A 26639-nucleotide genomic window follows, 5' to 3' on the forward strand; every position below is an offset into this window, starting at 1 on the left:
AAATCTATTGTTGGATCTACATGCATTTACCATAAGACTTTGTCTTAGTATGCAAATGTATTTTTATTTTATATTTCTTAAAATTGAGAAATAAAGAGAAAAAGGAGAAAAACATAACAAGAAATAGCAAAAACAATAGAAAGCAATAAACAATGTCGTATTATAAGAATAAATTACAATAATGGAAGTAAAAACAATGGTACTCCAACAGATTTATAAGAATTCCACTAATGGTTCAAAGCAGTTCGAAGCAGCATATGAAAGTTTAGTTTCCAGCTGGAGGAGGGGAAAAGAATGGAATAGAGGGAATTGTAGTTGGGATTGTGGGAATTGAAGGCAAGCTTGGCAATGGAGGAAAATTCATCTTGGGCACAGTAGGCATGGTGGGCAAGCTAGGAAGTGGAGGTAGTGTAGTTGGGTTAGGCAAGTTTGGCAATGTGGGTTGTGGGAGAGTTGGAATATTAGGAGGGATTGATGGTGAATTTGGCATCGAAGGCAATGGTGGCAATTGCAGAAGGTTGCGAGCCGCTACGCTAACGTCCATGCTTGAAAATGACAAAGCAATCAAGAGAGCGAGAATGAAACAATTGAAAGAGGTCATGCTTTTATGTGTACGTTCCTCTAATATTTGACTTTCTTATTGGTCTGGATGAGAAAAACAAGTTCCATTTATAGGCTTATATAGCTGATGAACTATGGCATAGGCACCATAATCACAAATCCCTAGTCATTTTTGTTAGTTGACCTTTCTCATCAGTTTTCCACTTAAAGTTGATCAATGTAGTTGAGGAAAGATATACACATATACTGCTATAACATGTTTGAGTCAAGAGATTTGATTGTGTTGTGTCATATAGCTAGGTATACATTTTCTGCGATCTAATTGATGGGTTATCTAACTGACTAACTTTGAGTTCTAGCTGCCAAAAAATGGAATAAGTCATCAATCTTCCACTCTTTACTGTTTAATTTTTTGTAATAGGAAATTATTTTTTAAATGAAAGAAATAAAAAAGATATAAGACAAGGTTGACAGTAGGCGAGCCTATCACGGTTTGTATATGGGTCAGGTTTTGGATTTGAAAATACCAAATTTTATATAGTTTCCATTCGGCTAATATTTCTTTTCACAAATTGAAGTCTGCAACTTGACCCATCCATAACCCTCTCTTATCTTCCACGTCTTGGAATGTCTCTAAGTACAATTTTTTTTTTTTTTAATTATCACAAAGCTAATTGGAACATTAAATTCATAATATGAATAATTATGATATTAAACTTAGGGATCCTCTGGTCATTGGTGTACAGACAATTAAATTTCAGTATATATGAATTCTGAAAAGAAAATTTCATGAAAAGAACTAAATTTGAAAATAGATTCTCTTTTTGTAATTATACAATTAGGTTAGGACTTCAAACAAGGGTCGGGTGTGTGAAGTGGCCAAAAAAAGCCTGATTAATTAGTTAATGACTTCACATATTATTTGGTTGAAGCATGTTTTGACCTGATAACACTTAAGAGAATAGATATACTGACTTGAAAATCTAGCCAACCACAACTACATTTGACAACTTGTAATTGGAAGCTAAGCTAACCAGGAAACAATAATCAACTTAAAAGATTTCACAATTTTCCCTAACTAAACCACCTACTCACAAATCTCATTATCTATATAAGCCCAAAACCAGACATTGATTTTCTCATCCCAAACATATATCCAAAGCCCTTTTCTTAGTTAACGCTCATTATTAATCATGGCCTCTTTCAAGTGCTCAATCCTTGTTGCTTTCTTCATTGCTTTGTCATTTTCAAGCATGGATGTCGGCTTAGCGGCTCGCCATCTCCTGCAATTGCCTCCATTGCCTTCTATGCCAAATTTACCAAAACCTGCATTGCCGCCAATGCCTACAATTCCCAGTCTTCCACAGCCTACATTGCCAACTTTACCAACCACTCAACCTTCGTTGCCTAAGCCTATTCTGCCACCGCTTCCAAGCTTTCCCACCATCCCTGCTGTTCCAAAGCTCACTTTGCCTTCATTGCCAAGCATGCCCTCTATCCCAGCTACAATTCCTTCTATCCCGTTCCTTTCTCCACCGCCTGGCAACTAATTAAATCTTGGAACGTCCCTTTGCTGCACTTCCATGGAATTATTTTGCGACACTGATCATAACTTGTTTTTATATTTATTTTATGTGTTTGAGCATTGTCAGTTCCTCATTATTGATATTTGTTTTTACTATTGTAATTCCTGATTATTGTCTTTTTCATTTAAATATTTGTATACCATCTTGGCAACATTAGCCTATTCATTGTATTTTAATTGATTTTTAATAGTTATGTATGGTGAGGTTCTCCAGATTTTTTACTTAACTTGTTCAAGCTAGGATAAGTATAAGTGGGGAGCCTTAACTCGAATATAATTTTTCTTAGATTTAAAACAATAAAATAGAATTCATTTTTGCCGATAAAAAAAAGTTATATATGGTTGGATAATTGTGTTACAATTTAAGTGAAATATTCAAATTATTCATCTCCTTCGCATGGTACTAGAACAAATTCAGCTCGATTAAGTTATTTCTCAATTCAACGGTGTCCAATTCCAGCGAGACCTATTCAACTTGAAGGGCAAAAGGCTCAATTCAATGTTAGAAGGAGGATTTGGACTTTCAAGTGTTAAGCAGAAATCCAGTCAGTTGCACTTGAGAACCTTTTATTATTGGTTATCAGTCCAAACATCTCAAGCTAATCCAAAACTACAATTTTTGAAAATTGGTGCTTAGTTTAGTTTTATTTAAAACTACAAAAAATTAAAAAGTTGGCTGATTTGTTGTTTTGAAGTTAAAATTGTTCTAATTGAACCGAACTCAAAGTGTATTTTCCCAGCTCACTAAAAATTAAAATACTTCTGATGAGTATTTATTTCGTCCATAAAGATAAAACTCTTAATCTCACTTAAGAGAGAAGAGTATCAAACGTTTCGTCTCTAAAGTAGTTGATGCACTCAAAGTGTTTTTTATATATCTCATCTGACACCAAGTGTTTAGTATATGTCTTTCCAATCAAAGTACATTGAACCTTGAATACTGCCAAGAGTTGAGGCTAGGAGCTGTTTTGACCCGTGGAAGATCCGGCCGTGGACCAGGTTTGACCCGTGGAAGATCCAGATACGAACCAGGATTGACCCATGGAAGATCCAGATGTGACCTGGTCTTGACCAGCGGAAGATCCAGATGTGAACCAGGCTTGACCCATGGAAGATCCGGATGTGACCGGAGCTTGACACGTGTAAGATACAGATGCGACCTGCATTCGATCAATTAAACGAGGAATCAAAAGGTAGCGCTTAGTATCTTTAAATTGTTTGCTATTAACGTCACATTTAAGCTGCTTTGCTTGCTTTTGGACACTCCTTCTCCAGCAGTTCTTTATCTCATTGTCTGTTCTTCCCGGAAAATGCTGCGATATTTTTTACCATCTTTCACATTTAAAAAAGAAAAAAACAAACACAAATAAATACTAGATTATGCCAAGAAAATAAAAACCTACCAATAACCAGATATTTTTTTTGGTATATAATCCCCTCGGACCGTAGAATCTAAAAGGTTTTTACCCTCCTTGCAAAGAATCAGATCAAGTATTTGATAATTAAGTACCTTTTGCCTCCACCAAGCATGATATTCGAGAATTAAGAGTTGTTCTTCAAGAGTTTTGTTGCCACGTCGAACATCGGGCCGCAAATAGTTTAACCATCTTAATCTACAGCTTTTACCAGTTCGTTTCAATCCTGCAAAGATTGCACAGTGTACGTATTATTCAACAAGAAGAATGAAAGGTTACGACAGGTAGTTGATCAGCAAAAGTGGGTTGCATTCCTGGACAAACTTCATTTGCAAGGTAAAGATTTGGGAAAAAAAAAAAGAATGAAAGGTTATTAAAGGTAATTAATGAAGGATTTAATTTTAAACAAAACCTGCAGAGCGAGCAGCTGCGTTCCAGCGTCCTTCGCCATGGGTGCTGATATAATTTATAAGCTTAAAGTCTTCTTCCACAGTCCATGGACCTTTCCTTATGTCAATATCTTCTTCATTTTGGTAATCTTTATCGGGAATCATCCGACGATCTTCATGGTCTGGGTTTACAAGAGCTCCAGGTTCGAGGCCCCAGCTCATGTCATCAGTTTTCTTGAAATTTGCAACTGAACTGCAACTATGATCACAAGAAGGCTGAGAAGTACTTTCAAAAGTATCATCAGCAGCATCATCCCCGCTCTGGCTGGAGCTAGAAGAGGTAGATCCTGAATTAGGAATTGACTCATCTGAGTCAAAGACCCAAAACCCCATTTTTCAAAAATTTTCTTTTTGTTTGTCTTAGAATTGTTTCACATGATAAGAGCTTTAATAAAGGTCACAGACATTGATTTGAAAAGGAGAGAAATTTCCAAGAGTACTTTCAAAAAGTATCATCAGAAGTACTTTCAAAAGTATCATCAGCAGCATCATCCCCGCTCTGGCTGGAGCTAGAAGAGGTAGATCCTGAATTAGGAATTGACTCATCTGAGTCAAAGACCCAAAACCCCATTTTTCAAAAATTTTCTTTTTGTTTGTCTTAGAATTGTTTCACATGATAAGAGCTTTAATAAAGGTCACAGACATTGATTTGAAAAGGAGAGAAATTTCCAAGAGCTTTCTATGTCAATTGCCTTGTTATTTTCCGAGTACTTTCTTGCTTTCCTCTTTTCTTTCCTTCCCACCATTTCAAAAAGATGGGCTGTGAATATATTCTTTGCGTTGTATGAGCGTGGCTGAATATATTCTATCGTTCACAAATGTCTGCTTCTAAAATAATTAGAAATCTAATCTTAGAAAATTGAATCCTGTTCTCAAAAAAAAAAAAAATTATTTTATAGTTTTTTATTTAATTAAATTAATAACAGGTATAATTCAAATACCATCCCATTAATTAAACCAACATCCCAAAAATTAAATATTTATATTTACAATACAAGGTGTTACGTTTTAAATCCTAAAATTCTTTGGTTAGTGCTGGGCCAAAAAAATCCCCAAGTTGGATGACTTCAATGTATGGTGACATTGTTGCTCCATTTCCGTCCTGTATATTTTGACCTGCTTGTCTTGAGAATATTTTTTACTATACAAAATTTAAACCAACGACCAAGATTGCGAACCGAATCGAGTTATTCATGAGTTACTCCAAACTTAGCTTTCTATGCTTATTTAAGAAATAAGTCAAGTAGTTGAGTTGAAAAACTGGATTGAGCTACTCAGAATTTAATTAATTTAACAAAAGATCGTTCTAACTTGCTTTTTCATAATTGTTCAATAAATCAATCAAAAACTCATGAATCACTCATTTATACGTATGTGAACCAACTAGTATATAATTTAATATATTTATATAGATTTTAAGCATAGATATACTTTTTAAAATTATTTTCTTAATACTAATAATCAAAGTTTACAGATTTAGGATTAAAAAAAAATTAAACTCTGTAGAGCCTATTCACGCTCATGAGTTTATACTCGACACAAATAGGCTTGACTCGTTTATTAATAAACCAAGCCTGATTTAGTGAAAACTCAGTAGGCTGTACCCCCTACCAACCATAACTAAATTTAACGACTTATATCTGGAAGTTAAGCTAATTCACCAGAAAAAATTAAAGTCACTATAATCCCTAGCAAAATCATTTACTCGTGATCATAAATCTCAGCTTCTATATAACCCAAAACCAGACTTTGCTTCTCCTCATGCTTGACATAGCAAAGATCATCAATTTGCTTTAAGATCTATCATATATCCAAAATGGGTTTTTCCAAGTGCTCAATCTTTGCTATTCTCTTCATTGCTATATCATTTTCAAGCATGGATGTTAACGTAGCAGCTCGTCATCTTCTGCAATTGCCTCCATTGCCTTCTGTGCCAAATTTGCCAAAAACTACATTGCCACCATTGCCTAACAATATCCCAACTCTGCCTCAGCCCACATTGCCAACCACACAACCTTCTTTCCCTAACCCAACTACACTGCCTCCACTTCCTAGCTTGCCTACTGTTCCTAAGGTCACTTTGCCTCCATTACCAAGCATGCCCTCGTTTCCTACTATTCCAAGCACCCTTCCTCCTATTCCTTTCCTTTCTCCACCTCCTGGAAACTAATTTTCTTTTTAAAATCAGACTCCAATGCCACTGAACAATACTCATTAGTTGGAAACTAAATCTTTGATATGTCATATGTCCCATTGCCTTACCTCATACGGATTTTTTTCTTTTTTTCTTTTTGTGACACATTGTGAGCTTGTCTTTCATTTACTTTTTGTGTTTTAGCATTTTTTTCCGGATATGTATTTGTTTCTGTGATTGTAATTTCATGTATTTATTTATAATTAAATTGAGCTTGATGGAATCTGACGCATATTTTATAGTTACATCTGCCAAATTAGCATTCCCAAAAGGCCAACAACCAGGAAAGAGAACTAAACAATCTTAGTCACATAAATCTTTAAGAGCTGAAGTTGTTCACATAGTATTTCTTTTAACTGAACACATATCGATTTCACTATAAAAATAAATAAAATAATAAGCATTTTCTAGAAACCCTTCCTGGATTGGCTCGATATAGAGTCCAAGTGGTATAGAAACAGATTTTTTATATTAATTTATTTTCCTTAGGCCACCTGTCTTTAGATTAGTCCACCTACATGGTACAATTGCTAAAAAATTCTTAAGTGAAAAAAAAAAAAAAGAAAAAAAAAGACGGTCTATCATCAATTCTTAAAAGTAAAAAATTGAACATATTTAAATTTTCAATACAAACGAATGCTTAAAAATGAAATATGAAAAAAATAGAATATATTCATATGGATTTTACGCTTGAATTAAATATAATAAAAAATCAATTAGAGAAGAATATAAAAGAATTGAATAAAATATAATACAAAAACAATTAGTAAAAAAATATAAATTTCTTTTAAAAGAAAAGATTTTACCTTAACATAGATAGATAACCTGTCAATTTAGTGGCAAATGCTTGTACGATTCAGTAAAATTTGAATTTTTTTTCCCGGTACTCAAAAAATAAAATAAAATAAGAAAGCCAGCCGCCCACAAGATGATATTTCTTTGCAAAATATTTAGGGTTGAATTAGAGGCCATCTTTGGATATTGGCAATATAATTAAACATCTCTCTACAACTTAATTAATAAATATTGGAGCAAATGATGCTAGCTTTCAAAAAGTATAACAAATTATTATTATTATTAATTTGGAAATTCAAATTACTGACATCATCACCCGCAAAAAATCTGGAATTGAAGAGCAAAAAACCCCTTCAATGTATAGGAAATTCAAATTCGTTTCGAAGCAATTTTTTATATGTAGTTGAAAAACAAAAAAGGAGCCATAGGAAATTGGCTTTCCAGGTAGCAGTCGATATGTTGTCTTTGAATTTCCTGTTCTTACTGATGCGGTTGCAACGATATATTGTTTGTTGCTTAGAAGGTTTTATGCAAGATGTTTTGTAAACTTTCCTCAAAAGAAAGATTTTATGGTGAAACAATTGCTTAGGACTGGAATTTTTATAATTGGAGAAATTGATGTTTTCCTTTTCAATTTGTTGGGGATTAACCTTTTGTTAGTACTTCGTAATGTTTGGTCTTCAAATTTGCGAAAACATTTGAAATTAGTTAGATTTCACCGAGTCAAATTGGTCTTTATAAGATATCAAATACCAATCCTATTTTTAAATTCAATTTGCTAAATATTTTCTTGTTAATCCCTTTAATAATTCATGGCAAATCACTTTTTTTTTTATTCATGGCAATGGTAAGTGTATAGTAATTCAAAAGGAAAATAAGAATCAAGAGTCTAAATTTATTGCAAAGTGGGTAAAAAAAATACAACACTCCAAACCATAAAAATACGGGTAAGACTCCAAACCATAGTCTATAGTATGTAACACCTACGCAAGAACAATCTGAAATCTGAACAACAAACAAATGATAAACATCCAAGACAAATTCCTATCATAGACAATATATGACGAGACTATATCAAGTTCGTAAAATCCAAGGACATAAATAGAATAATAGTAATACTAGCATTTAAGGACTAGTAGTTGACTGAGGTGGTTTAACGTCCTTGGGAAGAGTTGGAATGGTAGGCAATGCAGGCTTCGGTACTTCAGGCAATTTGGGCACTTCAGGCTTTGGTAATTCAGGCATTTTGGGCAGTTCAGGTTTCGGTAGTTCAGGAATTTTGGATAGTTCAGGCTTTGGCAATTCAGGAAATTTGGGAAGTTCAGGTTTTTGCAATTCAGGCATTTTGGGCACTTCAGGCTTCGGTAGTTCAGGCATTTTGGGCAGTTCAGGTTTGGGCAATTCAGGTATTTTGGGCAGTTCAGGTTTCGGTAGTTCAGGAATTTTGGGTAGTTCGGGCTTTGGCAGTTCAGGCAACTTGGGCAGTTCGGGTTTTTGCAATTCAGGCATTTTGGGCACTTCAGGCTTTGGTAGTTCAGGCATTTTAGGCAATTCGGACATTTTGGATAGTTCGGGCTTGGGCAGTTCGGGCATTTTGGGCACTTCAGGCTTTGGTAGTTCATGTTTGGGCAATTCAGGCGTTTTGGGAACTTCAGGTTTGGGCACTTCAGGCTTTGGTAGTTCTGGTTTGGGCAGTTCAGGCGTTTTGGGAACTTCAGGTTTGGGCAGTTCAGGCGTTTTGGGCACTTCAGGCTTTGGTAGTTCAGGTTTGGGCAGTTCAGGCGTTTTGGGAACTTCAGGTTTGGGCAGTTCAGGTGTTTTGGGCACTTCAGGCTTTGGTAGTTCAGGTTTGGGCAGTTCAGGCGTTTTGGGAACTTCAGGTTTGGACAGTTCAGGCGTTTTGGGCACTTCAGGCTTTGGTAGTTCAGGTTTGGGCAGTTCAGGCATTTTGGGAACTTCAGGTTTTGGCAGTTCAGGCGTTTTGGGCACTTCAGGCTTTGGTAGTTCAGGTTTGGGGAGTTCAGGCGTTTTGGGAACTTCAGGTTTGGGCAGTTCAGGCGTTTTGGGAACTTCAGGTTTTTGTAGTTCGGGCATTTTGGGGAATTCAGGTTTGGACAGTTCATGCATTTTGGACAATTCAGGTTTTGGTAGTTCAGGTACTTTGGGCAATTCGTGCTTCGGCAATTCAGGCAACTTGGGCAATTCGGGTTTTGGCAGTTCAGGCAACTTGGGCACTTCAGGTTTTGGCAATTCAGGCAACTTCGGCAAGGTTGGGACTTTTGGAAGCTCAACCTTTGGTAATGGTGGCAGCTCAGGCTTAGGAAGCTCAATATCTAGAAGACGACGCCCCTCTACCTGGATTGATAAGGGGACTAGCAAGAGCAGAAATACAAAGAATGGAAAGTGGAGACACTCCATATTGGGAAATCTAAAAAATATCTATCTGATATACTTCAAAAGATGAGTAATTAACTCTTGTTATATTGGGCTTTTATAGATGTGGGAAAAGGTGTTTGAAGAGTGATTAGTTGGGAAATTAAGCTTATTGTGTTTTTGGTAGTTCAACTTCTTTCACCTATAATACTTCCAAATAAGCATGACAACTGTTAGCTTTTCTGACGTTGAGCGTTCTTGTCTTTCTCATTCTTTTTTCTTGAAGATTATTACTTGTAATCACGACATGTGTCCACTGTAAATAATTTAGTCATCAAAACAGGAACATAATTCAAACGTTGCTTGTTCCATCTTCAACTATGAAACCCTTACCGTTGATCTTTCTTTGTTTAGGTAGATAAATTAATAAATAAAATTTTTCTAAGAATAATTCTGCAAATGCTTATATATTCTCACCAACTTCTGACTAGTTGGGCCAACCTAGCTTTTCTTATTCTAGCTTTATCCTTCTTGTCTGATTTTGCATTAATGACAATAGTTTAGTTGCTAGATGTTTCTAGAATTAGACCAGCGAATAATTGAACCAATTAATATACTAATCATTTTATTAGTTTGATTGGTTCAACTAGTTTAATTCAATTAAAAAATAATAACTCAAACATAATTTAAAATTTTAAAAATATCTACTATATTATTTTTTAAGATTAAGCATAGAAAATAAAACATTGTGATTGATGCTGTTTATAGAGACATAGGTTGCATTGATCGGACATAAGCAATGGAACACGATATAACACAGACACGATACATATAAATTTTCAAAAAAGTAGAACGTAATACACTCAGAACAATAAGTAAATAATCGTTCACAATAAATATAATTTATTTAGAAATTTAAATAAGTAAATCATAAACATAAAATAAATAAAAAATAATTTTCAACTTTAATATTATTAATTAAATCATCAATATAAACATCATCGTTAAAAATCACTATCCTCATCTTTAGATGATCTCTAGCTCATCTAAAGATAAATTGACAATTTCAAAAATTTCAATATATATAAAAAAGCCAGATTGATCCCATGTAATGACCAACATTTTAAGGTTTCTTCCTTCTTCTATATATATGGTGTAAATTTGATGATAAAATTATAAATTTTACATAATGATTTAGGGGTTTTCCTTCTTTTTATACATGTTTTGATTTTCAATTTCAGGTGTGCATCATTATCTAAATTAATATTTAAGATCTTGATTTAAAAATTTTATTAATAAACTTATCTAAAAGTTCTATAAAATTTTTATGCATTCCTAGAGTAATCTTGAAGTGTTCTGTAATTGCCAAAATTAGTAAAATTAAAAAAAAATAATCAGATATGTCTAAAGTGTCCAACACACATAGACGAGAGTATCAAGAGGGATCACTGTCCAATGCGAATATCTTAAACCTTTTTAAGGTTTACATCTCACAAGGTTCACAACTTGGTCCAGGTCTATTAGTGTAAGGATAGAGGATACACAGACTTGTTTCTTGATTCAAAATATTGCTGAGAACATAAAAATATTCCAAGAAATATAAAACAAAGAAAGACAGCAACCAGAAGAGTACGACAACAATATAAAGAATTAGGAAAAGTAATTAAAGTATTATCATTTCATTTATACCATATGAATAGCTGAAACAATTTCTTGTATAGAAAATTAACTGAGAACATACATAATCTGTAACTTAAACCAAAAATAAGTACAAAAAAAATACAAACTTTAAACAGAAAAAACACATAGGATAATTTAAGTATGTATACAATACATAAATAATTGGACTCTCAAGATGAGACGCTCGGACTCAAATATAGCAGATCATAAATCAAAGCTTGTAGCGTAGATGATATGGTGTTTAAGGACTACTGGTTGACTGAGGTGGTTTGATGTCCTTGGGAAGAGTTGGTATAGTAGGAAATGTAGGCTTTGGCAACACAGGCAAGTGTGGAAATGATGGCAACTCAGGCTTTGGCAATTCTGGCAATTTTGGCACTTCAGGCTTTGGCAATTCAGGAATTTCAGGCAGTTTAGGCTTTGGCAATTCAGGAAATTTCGGAGCTTCAAGCTTTGGTAACTCATGCAAGTGGGGAGCTGATGGCAGCTCAGGCTTTGGCAATTCTGGCAATTTTGGCAGTTCAGGCTTTGGTAATTCAGGAATTTCAGGCAGTTCAGGCTTTGGAAATTCAGGGATTTTGGGCAGTTCAGGCTTTGGCAATTCAGGAAATTTCGGAACTTCAAGCTTTGGCAACTCAGGCAATTCAGGCTTAGGAAGCTCAGGTATCTCTGACAATGTTGTCTCTAAAAGATGTCGAGCCTCTATACAAATTGACAAGGTGATTAGCAAGAGCAGAATAATGAAGGAAGGAGAGCGAAGATTGGCCATAACTTGCAACAGATAACAAAAATATGTAGTAAATTTCTCGTCACTTCTGTTGTGTGTTGTGCTGATTTTCACTTCTGCTGGGCATTTATAGAAGTGGGAAATGGAGAATGGAAAAGTTTCAGGGCTGACTTGGCAGGAAAGCTTGTGTCTTGGCAGTTCAACTTCTCACCTATGCACTTTCTTACTAATCTTTGTACTATATTTTACATTATCTTTATATATTATTATTGTTTCTTGAGATTAGTTGGAATGCTTCATAGCTTTGGATGGTAAACTAATGAAGAACTATACAAGTCCATTAATTAAATAAAACATAAAAAATGAAACTTGTCTTCAGCTAAAAGACTAATTGAACCCAAAGAATATAGTTCTTAACTATAATCAGTCTCCAGGAATTTAACCTATCTCATACAAATTTCCAATCAGATTCTGTGTTATGAGACAAACACTCATTGAATAAGGCTGCTAACTGAATACTGAAAGTAACTAAATTTTATAACTCACTCTGCCTCAACAAAATATAAGTTGCATACGTCTATCTGGCATCAAAAAATATTTTTTGTACTTTATCAGATTGATTCTTCTTTTCTTGCCTAATCATTCTTCTCCTAGCTTTGTCCTTCTTGTTTTCTTGAATTTCAATGATTTTGCACTATTATACTACTCCACTTGCTAGATGTTCTTATAATTAGACCTACTAACCAGTTTATCGGTTTGATTGGTTCAACCAGTTAAATTCAATCAAAACTACTCAGATAAAATTTTGAAAATTAAAAAGATCAAACTGTATTAGATTTTATAAGATTAAAAATTGAAAATAAACCAGATTTTAAGACGACAAAAACCAGAATTATTGATTCAACATATTGCTGAGATCATTGAAATATTCCAAGAAATAAACTAAAGAAAGAAAACAAATCAGAAGACTATGGCAGCAAGCTAAACAAAATCTGCAGGAAACAGAAACAATACCTAGTGAATAATGAAGCTGAATGGCTAAAAAGAAAATACTGGTACAAGATCAACATAAAAATACTCCTAACTAGATTAAGAGGCCTTTTTAAGATCAGAGGAGGCTATAAGGATGTGTCATGTCTCTTTTCCAATTAATTGTTTGCTATTGTCGGCATCGAGTAGCTTTCTATAGATAGTAAATACATGCATTTCCAGCTAAATTTTGGACTGCGATTAGACTTTTCTTTCTTGTTTACTAGCTCAAAAACCTAATTATTCTATTGTGTAATCCAATTCCAATAACCAATATAAACAATATGAAGAGGTGAAGTATAACATCTCATTGATATCAAATAAATAAGCTGAAACAATTTCTTACATTGAAAATTAACTAAAAACATAAAAAATGTGAAGCTAAACCAAAAATAAATAGAAAATACAATCTTTGAACAGAATCAACACGTAATACAATTTAATTATGTATAAAATACATAATCAGACTCTCAAGAAGAAACGCTCTGACTCCAATATAGCAGATTATAAATCAAAGCTTGTAGAATATGTAGTATGTTGTTTAAGGACTAGTAGTTGTCTGAGGTGGTTTGAAGTCCTCAGGAAGAGTTGGTACAGCAGGAAATGTAGGCTTTGGCATCTCAGGCAAGTGGGGAAACGATGGCAGTTCAGGCTTTGGCAACTCTGGCAATTTTGGCACTTCAAGCTTTGGCAATTCAGGAATTTCAGGCTTTGGCAATTCAGGAATTTTGGGCACGTCAGGTTTTGGCAATTCAGGAAATTCAGGAACAGCAGGCTTTGGCAATTCAGGAAATTTAGGCACTTCAAGCTTTGGCAACTCAGGCAGTTCAGGCTTAGGAAGCTCAGGTATCTCTGGCAACATTGTTTCTAAAAGATGTCGAGCTTCTGCAAGAATTGACAGGGTGATTAGCAAGAGCAGCATAGTGAAGGATGGAGAGTGAAGATTAGCCATAATTTCAAGCAGATGACAGAAATGACTTTGAAAGATATGAGACTAGTATCTATTTCAAGAATAAGTACTAAGTTTCTCGTCACTTTTGTTGTGTGAGTTGTGTGATTTTCACTTGTGTTGGGCTTTTATAGAAGTCGGAAGTGGAGAATGGGATAGCTTCGAGGCTGACTTGGTAGGAAAGCTTTTGTCTTGATAGTTCAACTTCTCACCTGTTACACTTAAAAGCTAACAATCTTAGTATTGTAATATTAACTTATCTTTATAAGTTATCGTTGCTTCTTGAGATTAGTTGGAAGACTTCATAGCTTTGGAAGGTAAACTAAATGAAGAACTAGACAGGTCCATAATTATAAAAATAAAAAAAAAATAAAAATAAAACAAAAAATGAAACATATTTCAGCTACAAGGACTAATTGAACCCTATTGCCTGTTTGTTATTCTCTAGATGAAGGAACATAGTTCTTAACTATAGTATCAGGAATTTTACCTATCTCATGGCATCTGGTTTAAACCAGAATGAAACCTTGTGTTGATTGGTTATTCAGACTCAGACAGGTCTGGAAGCATTGATGATATGAAAAGTTCAATCACGTATATATTCCTTTTTGGTTCAGGAGTATTTAATGAACTCAAAGAAGCAAGATGTGATTTTTTAATCCTCTGCTGAGGCATAATACATTGTGACTAATTAATACTGCTAGTTAATTAATTGGTATGAGAATTTGGTTTTCATACATCTTACTATATATAGGTGCATGTGTTTTCTGTTGTCTCCCTGTTCCAAATAGCTCCAACATGTCAATGATGAAATAAAAGAAGTTCCTATTTATCTATTCTGATTTAGCGAACAAAGACTGTTAAGGGTGCCTCTTCAACTTTTCATTTGATACCAATTACATTTGACCAAGTAGCACTATAGTTGTCTCCAAGGCTGTAATGTTGCAACTAGTCAAAGCCTCATTAATTTTAGAAAAAGAAGAATTTTCTGCAAATGGTTCCAGTTATCCATTTCAATCAAGCGTGTGTTTAAATCTCGCCAAGATTGACGACTTAGTCCAGGTCCATTAGTTTATACACGGGACTAGTTTTCTTGATTCAAATATTACTGAAATCATAAGAAAAACGGTAATTAGAAGACGACGACAGCAACCTAGATAAAATCTGCAGGAAACAAAGCAATACTTAATCGACAAGGAAGCTGAATGGATAAAAGAAAATGCTGATAAAAGATCAACATAAAATACTCCTAGACAGCATTAAAAAGACAATTAGATGTCCTTAAGTTACATTAAGAGGCATTTTTAAGATCAGGAGAGGCTTTGAGGATGTGTCATGTCTCTTTGCCGACCAATTGTTTACTACTGTCAGCATCAGGTGGCTTTTTTTCTTTTCCTGATAACGTACCCTCTAAAGCCCACTTAATCCATTGTATAACGGAATTACAATAACCAAAGTACAAAATATGAAAAGTATAATATCTCATTGAGACCACAAGAAGAAGCCGAAATAATTCTATATATAGCAAATTAACTCAAAACATACATAATGTGTAGGTTAAACCGAAAATAAATAGAAATGCAAACTTTGAATAGAATTGATACATAGTACAATTTAAGTATGTATACAATACATAATCAGACTGTCAACAAGAAACACTCGACTCAAATATAGCAGATCACAAATCAAAGCTTGTATCATAGATGGTATGTTTGTTTAAGGACTAGTAGTTGACTGAGGTGGTTTGATTTCCTCGGGAAGAGTTGGTATAGTAGGCAATGTAGGCTTTGGCAACTCAGGCAAGTGGGGAAAAGATGGCAGTTCAGGCTTTGGCAATTCAGGAACTTCAGGCACTTCAGGTTTTGGCAATTCGGGAATTTCAGGCACTTCAAGTTTTGGCAATTCTGGAATTTCAGGCTTTGGTAATTCAGGAATTTTTGGCAGCTCGGGAAATTTAGGCACTTCAAGCTTTGGCAACTCGGGTAATTCAGGCTTTGGTAATTCAGGAATTTTGGGCAACTCAGGAAATTTAGGCACTTCAAGCTTTGGCAACTCGGGCAATTCAGGCTTTGGTAATTCAGGAATTTTGGGCAACTCAGGAAATTTAGGCACTTCAAGCTTTGGCAACTCAGGCAATTCAGGCTTAGGAAGCTCAGGTATCTCTGGCAATGTTGTCTCTAAAAGATGACGAGACTCTACATGAATAGACAAGGTGATTAGCAAGAGCATAATAATGAAGGAAGGACAGCAAAGATTGGCCATATTTGCAGCAGGTGACAAAAATGATTTTGAATTTACTTCAAAAATAGGTACTAAGTTTCTCTTGTCACTTTTGTTGTATGTTGTGCTGATTTTCACTTCTGCTGGGCTTTTATAGAAGTGAGAAGTGGAGAATGGCAAAGTTTCAAGGCCGACTTGGCAGGAAAGCTTGTGTCTTGGTAGTTCAACTTCTCAACTATGACCCTTCCTTAAAATTAATAATCTTTTTGTTATAATATAACATTATCTTTGTAAGTTGTTGTTTCTTGATCAAGATTAGTTGGAATGTTTCATAGCTTTGGATGGTAAACTAAATGAAGAACTAGACATGTCCATTAATTAAATAAAACAGAACAAATGAAACAAATGTCATCAAAAAGACTAAACAGAATATAGTTCCCAACAATAATTAGCCTCAGGAATTTTGCATACCCTTTTACCTGATGCATCCTTAAACTTTTTATTTTTTAAAAAATTACACTATTTGCATAGCTTATTAATAGATTTCCATAGATAAGTTTGGTCCCTAATCACCAAGATAAGTTCGGTTCCTAATCACCAAAAGGGATATCCAAATGGTCCAACAGGTCAAAAACAAAAGTTCAGGGGAGCAATAGACTTTTCTACACAATGTAATGTAATGGTGAATTTAATAATTACCCCCTTCAACTTTTGTTTATGATACCAATGACATTTGGCCAAGTGGCAATATGCTGTAAATTGCAAATCCAAAAACCTAATTAATTAAAAAAAATGAAACTTCTTATGATTTTGCTTGTCCATTTCATCCAAGTATGTGTTTACATCTCAACAGCTTGGTCCAGGTCCATTACTGTAAGTATAAGACTACACAGACTTGTTTTTTTTATTCAAAATATTTCTCACATCATAAAAACATTGCAAGAAATATAAAATAAAGAAAAACAGCAAATCAGAAGACTGACAAAAGCCTGAAACAAAATCAGAAAACAAAAGCAATACTTAATTAACAATGGAGCTGAATGTCTGATATAAAATCAACATGAAAATTACTCCTACAACTAGATTAGTACTCCTTTTTCTAAACCCCATCTAGATACTCTTACATTAAGAGGCTTTTTGAGTTCAGGAGAGGCTATAAGGATGTGTAATGTCTCTTTTCCGACGAATTGTTTGTTGCTATACTGCCAGCATCAGGTAGGATTTCATAGACAATATAAGAATTTCAATCGAAGTTTTAGAATGTGATTGGCCGTCTTTTTCTTGTCCTCTAAAGGCTATTTATTCCATTGTGTAATCTTCCAATAACAAATATAAAAAATACAAAAAGTAAAGTATAACATCTCATTTATACCATATGAATAAGCTGAAATAATTTCTTATACAGCAAATTAACTCAAAGCATACATAATGTGTAACTTAAAACAAAATAAGTAGAAAATACAAACTTTGAACTGAACCAACACATAGTACAATTTAAGAATGTGTACAATACATAATTAGACTCTCAAGAAAAAACACTGACTCAAATATAGCCAATCATAAATCGAAGCTTATATAGCATGGATGGTATAGTTTAAGGACTAGTAGTTGACTGTGGTGGTTTAATTTCCTCTGGAACAGTTGGTATAGTAGGAAATGTAGGCTTTGGCAACTCAGGCAAGCGGGGAAATGATGGCAGTTCAGGCTTCGGCAATTCTGGCAATTTTGGCAGTTCAGGCTTCGGCAATTCTGGCAATTTTGGCAGTTCAGGCTTTGGCAATTCAGGAATTTCGGGCAGTTCAAGCTTTGGCAATTCAGGAATTTTGGGCACTTCAGGAAATTCAGGAAATTTAGGCACTTCAAGCTTTGGCAACTCAGGCAACTCTGGCTTAGGAAGCTCAGGTATATCTGGCAATGTTATTTCCAAAAGACGTCGAGCATCAACACAAATTGACAGGGCGATTAGCAAGAGCAGAATAATGAAAGAGGGAGAGCAAGGATTGGCCATAATTCCAAGCAAATGTCAAAAATGACTTGGAAAGATACCAGACTAGTATCTACTTCAAAAATAGGTAGTAAGTTTCTCCTTTCACTTTTGTCTTCTGTTATGCTAATTTTCACATCTGTTGGCCATTTATAGAAGTGGGAAGTGGAGCATAAGAGGGATCAAGGCTGCTTTGGTAGGAAAGCTTGTGTCTTGGTAGTTCAACTTATCACCAATGACACTTCCTTAAAAGTAAATAATCTTTATATTATGATATTGCATTATCTATAATTGTTGTTTCTTGAGATTAGCTGGAAGGCATTATAGCTTTGGATGGTAAAACCTAGACATGTCCATTAATTAAATAAACACAACATGAAACATATGATTCAGCTAAAAGACTAATTGAACCCTATTGCCTGTTTGTTATTCTCTAAATGAAAGAACTTTTTTTTTTTCCTGTTACATCTAAATGAAAGAATTTAGTTCTACTATAATTAGTTTCAGGAATTTTACCAATCTCATAAAGCTATATATATAATTGCATCCTTAAAACTTTTTATCTTTGCTAACAAAAGCTCATTAATAGATAATATGATGAATATGTAATTTGAAATCTTATATCTTTTTAATTATTTTAATTTATATACAATTGTTTGTATATAAAAGGGAAATTTAAAAGGGAAATTCATATGATGAGTTTGCTTCTAAATTACAAAAGGGAAATTCAAAGGGTCAAACAGGCCTAATCGAAACCTAATTTATTCAAAGGGTTGTAAGGTTGCAAACTCAAACCCTAATCAAAGCCTAATTACAAAAAAGAAGAAGAGGAAATTTTTTTTGATGGTTTCTCTTGTCCATTTCAACCAAGCATTTGTTGTATCTCAACAAGGTTCACAACTTGGTCCAGGTCCATTAGTGTATGGATAAAACCACACAGACTTGTTTTCTTTATTGAAAAATATTGCTGAAATCATAAAAATGTTCCAGGAAATATAAAACAAAGAAAAAACAGAAAATCAGAAGACTATGAACCCAAAACAAAATCTGCAGAAAACAAAGGCAATACTTAATGAGCGTTGAAGCTGAATGGCTAAAAAGAAAATACTGATACAAGATCAACACAAATTTCTGGAAAGCATTAGATTAGTATTTTATTTTTAAACCCCATTTGGATATCCTTATGTTATATTAAGAGGCCTTTTTAATATCAGGACAGGCTATAAGGATGTGTCATGTCTCTTTTCCGACCAAGTGTTTACTACTGTAAGCATTGGGTAGCTAACCAAAGTTTTGTTTCTTTCTTCATTACTTTTTAAAGCCTATTTATTCCATTGTGTAATCGAGTTTAAGTAAGAAAAATAAAAAATACGAAAAGTAAAGTATAACATCTCAATTATGCAAAATGAATAAGCTGAAACAATTTCTTATATAGCAAATCAATTCAGAACATTACATAATGTGCAACGTCAACCAAAAATAATTAGAAAATACAAATTTTGAACAGAACCAACACATAGAACAGTTTAAGTATGTATACAGTACATAAATAATCAGACTCTCAAGAAGAACACTCAAACCGAAATACAGCAGATCATAAATCAATGCTTATAGAATATGTGGTACTGTTGTTTAAGGACTAGTAGTTGACTGAGGTGGTTTGATTTCCTCGGGAACAGTTGGTATAGTAGGAAATGTAGGCTTTGGAAACTCAGGCAAGTGGGGAAAAGATGGCAGTTCAGGCTTTGGCAATTCTGGCAATTTTGGCAGTTCAGGTTTTGGCAATACAGGAATTTCAGGCAGTGCAGGTTTTGGCAACTCAGGCAAGTGGGGAAAAAATGGCAGTTCTGGCAATTTTGGCACTTCAGGCTTTGGCAATTCAGGAACTTCAGGCTTGGGCAATTCAGGAACTTCAGGCTTTGGCAATTCAGGAACTTCAGGCTTTGGCAATTCAGGAACTTCATGCTTTGGCAATTCAGGAACTTCAGGCTTTGGTAATTCAGGAACTTCAGGCTTTGGCAATTCAGGAACTTCATGCTTTGGCAATTCAGGAACTTCAGGCTTTGGTAATTCAGGAAATTTAGGCACTTCAAGCCCTGGTAACTCAGGCTTAGGAAGCTCAGGTATCTCTGGCAACGTTATTTCCAAAAGATGTCGAGCATCTACACCAATTGACAGGGTGATTAGCAAGAGCAGCATAATGAAAGATGGAGAGCGAAGATTAGACATAATGTGGAGCAGATGACAAAATAACTTTGAAATTATAAGCAGTAAATTTATTGTCACTTCTGTTGTGTGTTGTGTTTGATTTTCACCTGTGTTGGCTTTTATAGAAGTGGGAAGTGGAAAATGGGAAAGTTTCAAGGCTGAATTGGTAGGAAGCTTGTGTCTTGGTAGCTCAACTCCTCACCTATATGTGACACTTCCTTAAAGTTAATAATCTTTGTAATATAATATTAGATTATCTTTGTAACACTTGCCTAAATTTTTACGTCTTTTTAAATATTTAATTGATATATGATTGTTTATTTTATCCCCCCATTTGATAAGTTTGCTTCTAAATTGCAAAAAAGGGAAATCCAAAGGCTCCAATATTTCAAAACGCAGAAGTTCGGAGCAGCAATAGACTTTTCTGAATAATTTAGGGGTAAATTTATGTATTTATGTATTAGATCAATCTAATAATTCACTCTTGATTGTTCTATATTGCAAAGATATATACTAATCTGAAAAAAGATGTTTTCTTTAGGTACATTAAAATGTTCTAGATTACATTTCCAATCAGATTCTGCATTATGAGACAAACACTAAACTAATAAATTAAGCTATTAGCTAAAACTGAAAGTGATTAAATTTTATAATTCAGCAAAATATATATTGCTATATCTTTCTGGCACCAAACATTATAGTAGCTTTTAGTGTTTTAAGGAACAATGTCTAAACTCTTTAATTCTTCTCCATTTTCGGAAAAGCTAGTTCATTGATCCCATTATCAGTTATCATGAACAGTTAAACCAAACAGACTCTAAATCAAAGTGGGTGACTAGATTTCAGCCATCCAAAGAATACTGGTGGAGATGGGTGCAACACTAACCTAAGGCATAAATTACTCGAAGACTGCTGGGTTACTGATAAATTATTAGCAATATAAATATATTACTATTTCACTCTAAACCCCACTTAGATGACAATTCTTTATGAGATTATTCTCTGGAATCAGCTCTCTAGTTTTGCAAATTTCCAAAATTAAATAACTTAGCTCACTTGTCCAAATAACTTATAATTTTTAAGTATCTCTGCTATTCGTGATCATACTTCCTCTGATAAAGCTGAAATTATTATCCCCACATAATAAAATCTTATGGTATTTAGTAATAAATGAGAAAGCACACTTAAAAATATATCAATATTATTACAGATTCAACATGAAGTTAAGAACCACGGGTACAGTGACTGTACTATCAATTGTAGTTGTAACTGAAAGACATGATAGTATAAAAACACAACAAACTCTCCAACAGAGCAACTCTCAAGTAGAAAGAAGGTAAACACTAAACAGCAATGCAGTAGCAAGAACTAGGCCTTAAAGAAGCATGAGAAGGTACAGCCTTTTTAAGGACTAGTAGTTGAATGAAAAGAATTAATGTCCTCAGGAGTAGTTGGTTTTGCAGGTATTGTTGGTTTAGCCAGCTCAGGTATTCCAGGAAGAGATGACAAGTCAGGTAATTCTGGTTCTGGCACTTCGAGCCCTGGCAAATCTGGCAATTCTGGTAGTAGTGGCAGTTCAACTTTAGGAAAAGATGGCAGCTCGGGCAATTCAGGTTTAGGAAGCTCAGGTATTTCTGGCAATGTTATTTCCAGAAGCTGGCGTGCATCGGTGTTCAGCAATGACATACTGATAAACAGAAGTGGCAAAAAGAAAGACAAGAAATGCTTATAAGCCATGTTTGGAGTGACTAATGAAATGTTATAGCAACTGTGAATTCTGTAAAATCTGTTTTCTCCATTGGTTCTTATGTCCCAAGGGGGTTTTATAGATGTGGAAGATTGGAAGGCAAGGAGAGAATACTAGGTTAACTCGGTAGGAAAGACTGTATTAGCAGTTCACTACTTATCTATGATAGTTATAGAAAATCATTCAAAATACAAGATTTCTCTAATCCAAGATCTTTCCAATTCTTTTGAACTTCTTTTTTTCCCCAGCAATTCACTCTTTCTTGTTCTAGCTTCAAAGATTAGATTCAAAATAATAGTTTTCCTGTAGAAAATACTCAAAATAGGCTAATCTACCATCAAATTCAGCATATTATTTTTTTCTTCTTGCCTACTCACTTTTCCCTGTGCTGCAAGTTATTTTGGATTTATCTAAATTCATATTTTGATATGACAATTTAACATCTTCACTGACGTGTATTTCCAGAAAAAGAATAAGTACATTGCAAAACAGATGGACACAGCAGCAATCAACACAAAACATATAGGCAAAAAAAAAGTCCCTTGGATCCTACATTGGAAGTATGAGATTTTAATGTGGGATTTATATGAACTTGGGCTCTCCCAATTGCATTCGAGCGACCGTAGACGAGCGAATCCACATTAACATCCTCCCCAAGTCCCCATTCTGTTTTACTGTTAAAATTAAAGCTTTCAGATCAAACTAACTTTCAGTACTTAAATGGACTATTTAGTCTTGTCTTTTACTCATCCACGCAAGTACAAAACAAGCTAAAAAGACATATATCTGCCAGAAACTGTAACTGCAAATTATTTTATTTGAAGGTAAGAGTTTTACAATAACGTGGAAGTTCAACAGAACATGAAACATACAATTACAACACACAAATGATAAGGTAGTTATTCACTTGATTCGAGTGAATAACATTAGTAGACAGGTGTTTTGATATTTCTATACATAAAACACAAATCAGAAGTTTAAAAACATAATAATACAACAAACAAAGCAAGGCAGGATTTAGCACCAAAATGTCTGGTTTTTCACTGCAATTTTGCCATTCTGCTCCTTCAACTTGCTTCCCTTGTAATCCAGCGTCCATTTCTCAAATGTAAAGTCAACAAAGTCATAATAGCCACCATGAATAGAGAGTTCCCCATTTCTCACCTTTTCTTCTATCCATGGGTAAGTGAGGAGATTCCCCAATGAACAGTTGACCGATTCCTGTTGAAAAGATTTTTAGGAAACAAATTGTTCAACAACTTTCAAGGAAAAGGTTAATGCATCATTGTACAATTTTAGGCCATGTCTAATCAATTAAATCCCTACCCACCCGCTGCTTTGCATACTGGCCTTTTTTTTTTTTTTTTTTTGAGACGCTTTTATTACTAGCATGAGTTCAAAGTTTCCAATTTCACATATAAGATAAATGAGATAAACGAAAAAACCCATATGTGACTGTCACCATTCTACAGCAAAGATGGCCAAAGCAGGATACCAGAAAAAGGATTAGTCTAACTAAACCCAGAATCCAGTCACCACAAACAAAACATGGAGATGTATGCTGGATCAAGTAGCCGACAAAAACTTGACCATTCTGAACCCTAAGGGAAAAAACATATATATCACCTTCTCACAGTGTCTGCACTGCCGGTCAAAGCTGAGATTAGAAACAGCAGCCTTGGTTATCAACCTTGCATTCATCCCAACAGACACCCAACTTCCAATAAAGCTACTGAAGATAGGGATAAATGAAACCAAAAAAATAAAAAAATTTACATGTGAGAAACATAACATAAAGCTTATTGTTTTCAAGAATTGAGGTGATGATAACAAGAAGCAACCAAATACGTCATTGACAGGACCTTGTTTCTACATCATCATGCATACTCATTAGGGCACGAATCCCTCCACAGCAGCTGTGGCCAATAACTAAAATGTTTTCAACCTGCAAAAGGAATTATCTATTATTTTTCCAAATAAGATAAGATATAATATCAAAGGCTTAACTATTATTATTGTTCATGTTTCCTATTTCAAAGCAAAAGTTAGAGCATACATGACATTTCCATGTAATACTTGCCAATTTTTGACAGAAAACTCAATAATTTCCTGCTTGATTTGCTTCATCCACACTCCATTGGATACAATAGAACCATTTCTGACTTAAGCCAAATTTATGTGGCAATAAGTAATCATCTTTGCTTTAATTTTAGCTACCCTATGCATTCAGGGAATTTACAATTACCCTGGTACTAAAGAGATATGTAATGAATCATTGCAAAAACAGATACCGGCCACATGGGAAATGGGGGATGGGGAGGAAGCCTAGATTTTAGCATAACTTACTTTAAGAGAATTTACAGCAAATTCAAGTGCAGCATTTGTTTCTGATGGTCCACTCTGCATAAACAAAAACATGGTTAAAGAATAAAATGAAAGATGCCAAAAGATAAATATTTTATTAATGTTTTTAACAGTTCACATCATACATCAAAGATAAAAGTTCGGAAAATGTGATGCATACCTCATATGAAGGCACCATATTTGCAACATTTCTAACCACAAATGCTTCTCCTGGTTGGAATCCCAGTATGTTCGATGGGCAAACCCTGGAGTCTGCACAAGCAATTACCATAAACTGCCCTTGAAATTGTCAGTCAATTTTATGTTGGCCAACAGAGCAACAGCCAATTGCAGTAAAATCCATAGAAGGCATATAAAAAATAAGTGTAGTGAACAAGAATAAATTGTTGATTAATAACCTAGAAAAGCCATTATTTATTACCTTTGGTGCTTGACTCTTGGCAAGGTTTTCAAAATGTTCAATGTTTTGCCTGTTAAAAAATGAATGTCCTATTAAAAGGCCAGCGTAATCTTTCAAGAAAGGCAACCGATATCATGCCACTCAACACTTACATGTATTTATGCTTTTTAAAACTTATAAAACGCTGTTTCAACTCATCAAATAAATCAGAATCTTTTTTAGTTACTGCAGGCCTCTCCAATTTGTCACTTTTAAGTTCAGTGGTCATTGCTGGAGAGTCCCTTGAAGCCTTCAACTTCAGATCTGAATCACTGAAAAGGTTGGAAGCAGATGTTTGTTACAGAATAAATAAATGTTCCGGTAAAGTCAAGCTCAGAGAAGCACACAGCTTATAATTTACATCAGATGAGAGACATGAACTACACAATCCCAGATATATCATCATGGTTATCATCGACATTTTCCTAAAAATGATTCAAAATAAACTCAGAAAATGCCAGGCACCAAATCTTAGTTTCGCACTCCATTCATTTCAATAGCAATAAGTGTAATCTGTAGATTTTCAGGTGATAAGTCAAGTGACCCTCCAACAAAAAAGTTACTATTCATGTCATCAATAAATTATAACTAGAATACAAAAATTTAAATTTCAGAACAAATTAAATCATAAAACTCAGAAAAATATCCACCTTGAGATCTACTTTTTCTTGACATTAGTGCAGACCTGATAATGAACAAAGCAGAACGAAACCAAAATATTTATATAGCCAGTCTTTCAACCAGTATATTAAGGCCTAGTGTTGTTGTATCTACCTTGAGAGCTAAGACATTATTCAACAACTGAAGCAAAATTATATAACATTTAAGCTAATTTTAAATTTTATAAAGATCATTTAGTACTACCAACCAACGAATGTTCCGAAACATGCAGAGTTCTAATAATAGAAAATAGCAACAAACATATCAAGAAGCTAACGCTTTAGAAATTTATAAAATTCAGCTAAATTAATTAAGATCATCTATTGGAGGCAATAGTTCATCACTAAAGCAGATTTAAGATATCAATACTTGGCTAATCAAAGAATTAGCAACATAAATGTAAAATAATTATGGGGAAAAAACATAAGTAGCACCCGAAAAGCTGAAAAAAAAAAAAAATCTTCTTTAACCCAGAAAAGAATCAACTTACTTTGAAGCAGTCCACAATCTCAAGTGGGTTTGCTGAATTCCACCTAATTTCCCATTAGAACTAAAGATCTGCGAGAATACAAATAAGAACACAAATTAAAACCCAAGAACCAAAAGATACATACAGATAAACATGTCGATGAAGCAAAAGAATGAAATAAACAACCTTATGTGCTGTGATCGATAAAGTTTTGGAATTTCCCGCTCGAAGAGGAGGTGAGCAGGAAAAGGGTTCCTTTGAAACAGAGGAAGTTGGAGAAAGAATAGCCATTAGAGAGCTCTTGAAAGATAAAGTAGACGTTTTGAGTTGTAAACTGCTCAAAGAAATTGGGAATCGAAAGTGTCATTTGCAAAGTAAAAGCTTTTTAAAAAGGTGGGTACGTTTTAGATAGATTAGGAGACACTCGTCTGGCTCCAAAGAAGACGGAGAATTCGAAGTGTTTACAGCTTAATTAATGGCGATGCCAACTAAGCGTGACAACAGTGCTCAAGAAATTGAAAGTACAAACCTTTTCCAGTTTTTTTATTTTTTAATATTTTTTTACAACTCTAAAACAGTACTAGTTTTGTTTTTTTTTTTTTAGAAAAATTACATTATCATCCCTGAGTCTTTTTTTTTTAGATTTTATAATCCCTTAGGCTCCGTTTGTTTACCTCTATTTTATACTCTAAAACATGTTTTTTTTTTTTAGAATTTATAAATTTAAATATTTCTCTTTTGACCTCTATTTTTCTCGTTAATTTATCGAAAAAGATACAAAAATTAGATAA

General features: G+C 34.2%; 11 protein-coding genes across 11 annotated transcripts; 2 read left to right on the forward strand and 9 right to left on the reverse strand.

Moving 5' to 3' along the window:
* Positions 1–136: 136 nt before the first annotated feature.
* On the reverse strand, positions 137–657 carry LOC149495329 (uncharacterized). Its single transcript, XM_089722834.1, has one exon. It carries the CDS (start codon positions 599–601, stop codon positions 266–268), a length of 336 nt encoding a protein of 111 aa, XP_089578960.1. The 5' UTR covers positions 602–657; the 3' UTR covers positions 137–265.
* A 999-nt stretch (positions 658–1656) lies between these two features.
* On the forward strand, positions 1657–2368 carry LOC105631750 (uncharacterized). Its single transcript, XM_012213920.4, has one exon. The coding sequence runs from the start codon at positions 1755–1757 to the stop codon at positions 2109–2111; it is 357 nt and encodes a 118-aa protein (XP_012069310.3). The 5' UTR covers positions 1657–1754; the 3' UTR covers positions 2112–2368.
* A 523-nt stretch (positions 2369–2891) lies between these two features.
* Positions 2892–4669, reverse strand: LOC105631751 (uncharacterized). The gene is made up of 3 exons (XM_020678228.3): positions 3974–4669; positions 3657–3787; positions 2892–3306 (listed from the first exon to the last, which is right to left on the reverse strand). The coding sequence occupies exons 1-3, from the start codon at positions 4341–4343 to the stop codon at positions 3103–3105; spliced, it is 705 nt and encodes a 234-aa protein (XP_020533887.1). The 5' UTR covers positions 4344–4669; the 3' UTR covers positions 2892–3102.
* Positions 4670–5771: 1102 nt separating this feature from the next.
* LOC119370917 (uncharacterized) lies at positions 5772–6417 on the forward strand. Its single transcript, XM_037640037.2, has one exon. It carries the CDS (start codon positions 5827–5829, stop codon positions 6178–6180), a length of 354 nt encoding a protein of 117 aa, XP_037495965.1. The 5' UTR covers positions 5772–5826; the 3' UTR covers positions 6181–6417.
* Positions 6418–7874: 1457 nt separating this feature from the next.
* LOC105631752 (uncharacterized) lies at positions 7875–9459 on the reverse strand. Its single transcript, XM_089723091.1, has one exon. It carries the CDS (start codon positions 9415–9417, stop codon positions 8125–8127), a length of 1293 nt encoding a protein of 430 aa, XP_089579217.1. The 5' UTR covers positions 9418–9459; the 3' UTR covers positions 7875–8124.
* Positions 9460–11022: 1563 nt separating this feature from the next.
* LOC110009208 (uncharacterized) lies at positions 11023–13843 on the reverse strand. The gene is made up of 2 exons (XM_020678181.3): positions 13404–13843; positions 11023–11719 (listed from the first exon to the last, which is right to left on the reverse strand). The coding sequence occupies exons 1-2, from the start codon at positions 13758–13760 to the stop codon at positions 11294–11296; spliced, it is 783 nt and encodes a 260-aa protein (XP_020533840.2). The 5' UTR covers positions 13761–13843; the 3' UTR covers positions 11023–11293.
* Positions 13844–15257: 1414 nt separating this feature from the next.
* LOC105631753 (uncharacterized) lies at positions 15258–16086 on the reverse strand. Its single transcript, XM_020678183.3, has one exon. The coding sequence runs from the start codon at positions 16017–16019 to the stop codon at positions 15474–15476; it is 546 nt and encodes a 181-aa protein (XP_020533842.2). The 5' UTR covers positions 16020–16086; the 3' UTR covers positions 15258–15473.
* Positions 16087–17325: 1239 nt separating this feature from the next.
* On the reverse strand, positions 17326–18075 carry LOC105631754 (uncharacterized). The gene has a single exon (XM_089723092.1). It carries the CDS (start codon positions 17983–17985, stop codon positions 17572–17574), a length of 414 nt encoding a protein of 137 aa, XP_089579218.1. The 5' UTR covers positions 17986–18075; the 3' UTR covers positions 17326–17571.
* Positions 18076–19371: 1296 nt separating this feature from the next.
* On the reverse strand, positions 19372–20247 carry LOC105631755 (uncharacterized). Its single transcript, XM_020678182.3, has one exon. It carries the CDS (start codon positions 20188–20190, stop codon positions 19594–19596), a length of 597 nt encoding a protein of 198 aa, XP_020533841.2. The 5' UTR covers positions 20191–20247; the 3' UTR covers positions 19372–19593.
* A 1106-nt stretch (positions 20248–21353) lies between these two features.
* LOC110009210 (uncharacterized) lies at positions 21354–22060 on the reverse strand. Its single transcript, XM_020678185.3, has one exon. The coding sequence runs from the start codon at positions 21904–21906 to the stop codon at positions 21574–21576; it is 333 nt and encodes a 110-aa protein (XP_020533844.1). The 5' UTR covers positions 21907–22060; the 3' UTR covers positions 21354–21573.
* A 643-nt stretch (positions 22061–22703) lies between these two features.
* On the reverse strand, positions 22704–26281 carry BCA5 (beta carbonic anhydrase 5). Its single transcript, XM_012213804.4, has 9 exons — positions 26035–26281; positions 25870–25937; positions 24833–24991; positions 24702–24750; positions 24441–24554; positions 24263–24316; positions 23779–23861; positions 23543–23648; positions 22704–23137 (listed from the first exon to the last, which is right to left on the reverse strand). Exons 1-9 carry the CDS (start codon positions 26137–26139, stop codon positions 22934–22936), a joined length of 942 nt encoding a protein of 313 aa, XP_012069194.1. The 5' UTR covers positions 26140–26281; the 3' UTR covers positions 22704–22933.
* Between the last annotated feature and the right edge of the window lie 358 nt (positions 26282–26639).

The sequence above is a fragment of the Jatropha curcas genome, chromosome 6 (genome assembly GCF_041381405.1).
Source record: "Jatropha curcas cultivar XTBG-Jc1 chromosome 6, XTBG_Jcur_1.0, whole genome shotgun sequence".
Taxonomy (NCBI): Eukaryota; Viridiplantae; Streptophyta; class Magnoliopsida; order Malpighiales; family Euphorbiaceae; genus Jatropha; species Jatropha curcas.

Bases quoted from the DNA above. Each gene is read 5' to 3' on its own strand.
- LOC149495329 (XM_089722834.1), bottom strand. From the start codon at position 601: ATGACCTCTTTCAATTGTTTCATTCTCGCTCTCTTGATTGCTTTGTCA.
- LOC105631750 (XM_012213920.4), top strand. From the start codon at position 1,755: ATGGCCTCTTTCAAGTGCTCAATCCTTGTTGCTTTCTTCATTGCTTTG.
- LOC105631751 (XM_020678228.3), bottom strand. From the start codon at position 4,343: ATGGGGTTTTGGGTCTTTGACTCAGATGAGTCAATTCCTAATTCAGGA. The intron at 3,788-3,973 runs GTTTTGTTTAAA...CAATCTTTGCAG, and splicing joins CGCAGCTGCTCGCTCTGCAG to GATTGAAACGAACTGGTAAA. The intron at 3,307-3,656 runs GTACTTAATTAT...GATCGAATGCAG, and splicing joins ATGCTTGGTGGAGGCAAAAG to GTCGCATCTGTATCTTACAC.
- LOC119370917 (XM_037640037.2), top strand. From the start codon at position 5,827: ATGGGTTTTTCCAAGTGCTCAATCTTTGCTATTCTCTTCATTGCTATA.
- LOC105631752 (XM_089723091.1), bottom strand. From the start codon at position 9,417: ATGGAGTGTCTCCACTTTCCATTCTTTGTATTTCTGCTCTTGCTAGTC.
- LOC110009208 (XM_020678181.3), bottom strand. From the start codon at position 13,760: ATGGCTAATCTTCACTCTCCATCCTTCACTATGCTGCTCTTGCTAATC. The intron at 11,720-13,403 runs GTACCAACTCTT...ACATTGTCAGAG, and splicing joins CAAAGCCTACATTTCCTGCT to ATACCTGAGCTTCCTAAGCC.
- LOC105631753 (XM_020678183.3), bottom strand. From the start codon at position 16,019: ATGGCCAATCTTTGCTGTCCTTCCTTCATTATTATGCTCTTGCTAATC.
- LOC105631754 (XM_089723092.1), bottom strand. From the start codon at position 17,985: ATGGCCAATCCTTGCTCTCCCTCTTTCATTATTCTGCTCTTGCTAATC.
- LOC105631755 (XM_020678182.3), bottom strand. From the start codon at position 20,190: ATGTCTAATCTTCGCTCTCCATCTTTCATTATGCTGCTCTTGCTAATC.
- LOC110009210 (XM_020678185.3), bottom strand. From the start codon at position 21,906: ATGGCTTATAAGCATTTCTTGTCTTTCTTTTTGCCACTTCTGTTTATC.
- BCA5 (XM_012213804.4), bottom strand. From the start codon at position 26,139: ATGGCTATTCTTTCTCCAACTTCCTCTGTTTCAAAGGAACCCTTTTCC. The intron at 25,938-26,034 runs GTTGTTTATTTC...GTATTCTCGCAG, and splicing joins TATCGATCACAGCACATAAG to ATCTTTAGTTCTAATGGGAA. The intron at 24,992-25,869 runs GTAAGTTGATTC...CAACCTTTTCAG, and splicing joins AGATTGTGGACTGCTTCAAA to TGATTCAGATCTGAAGTTGA.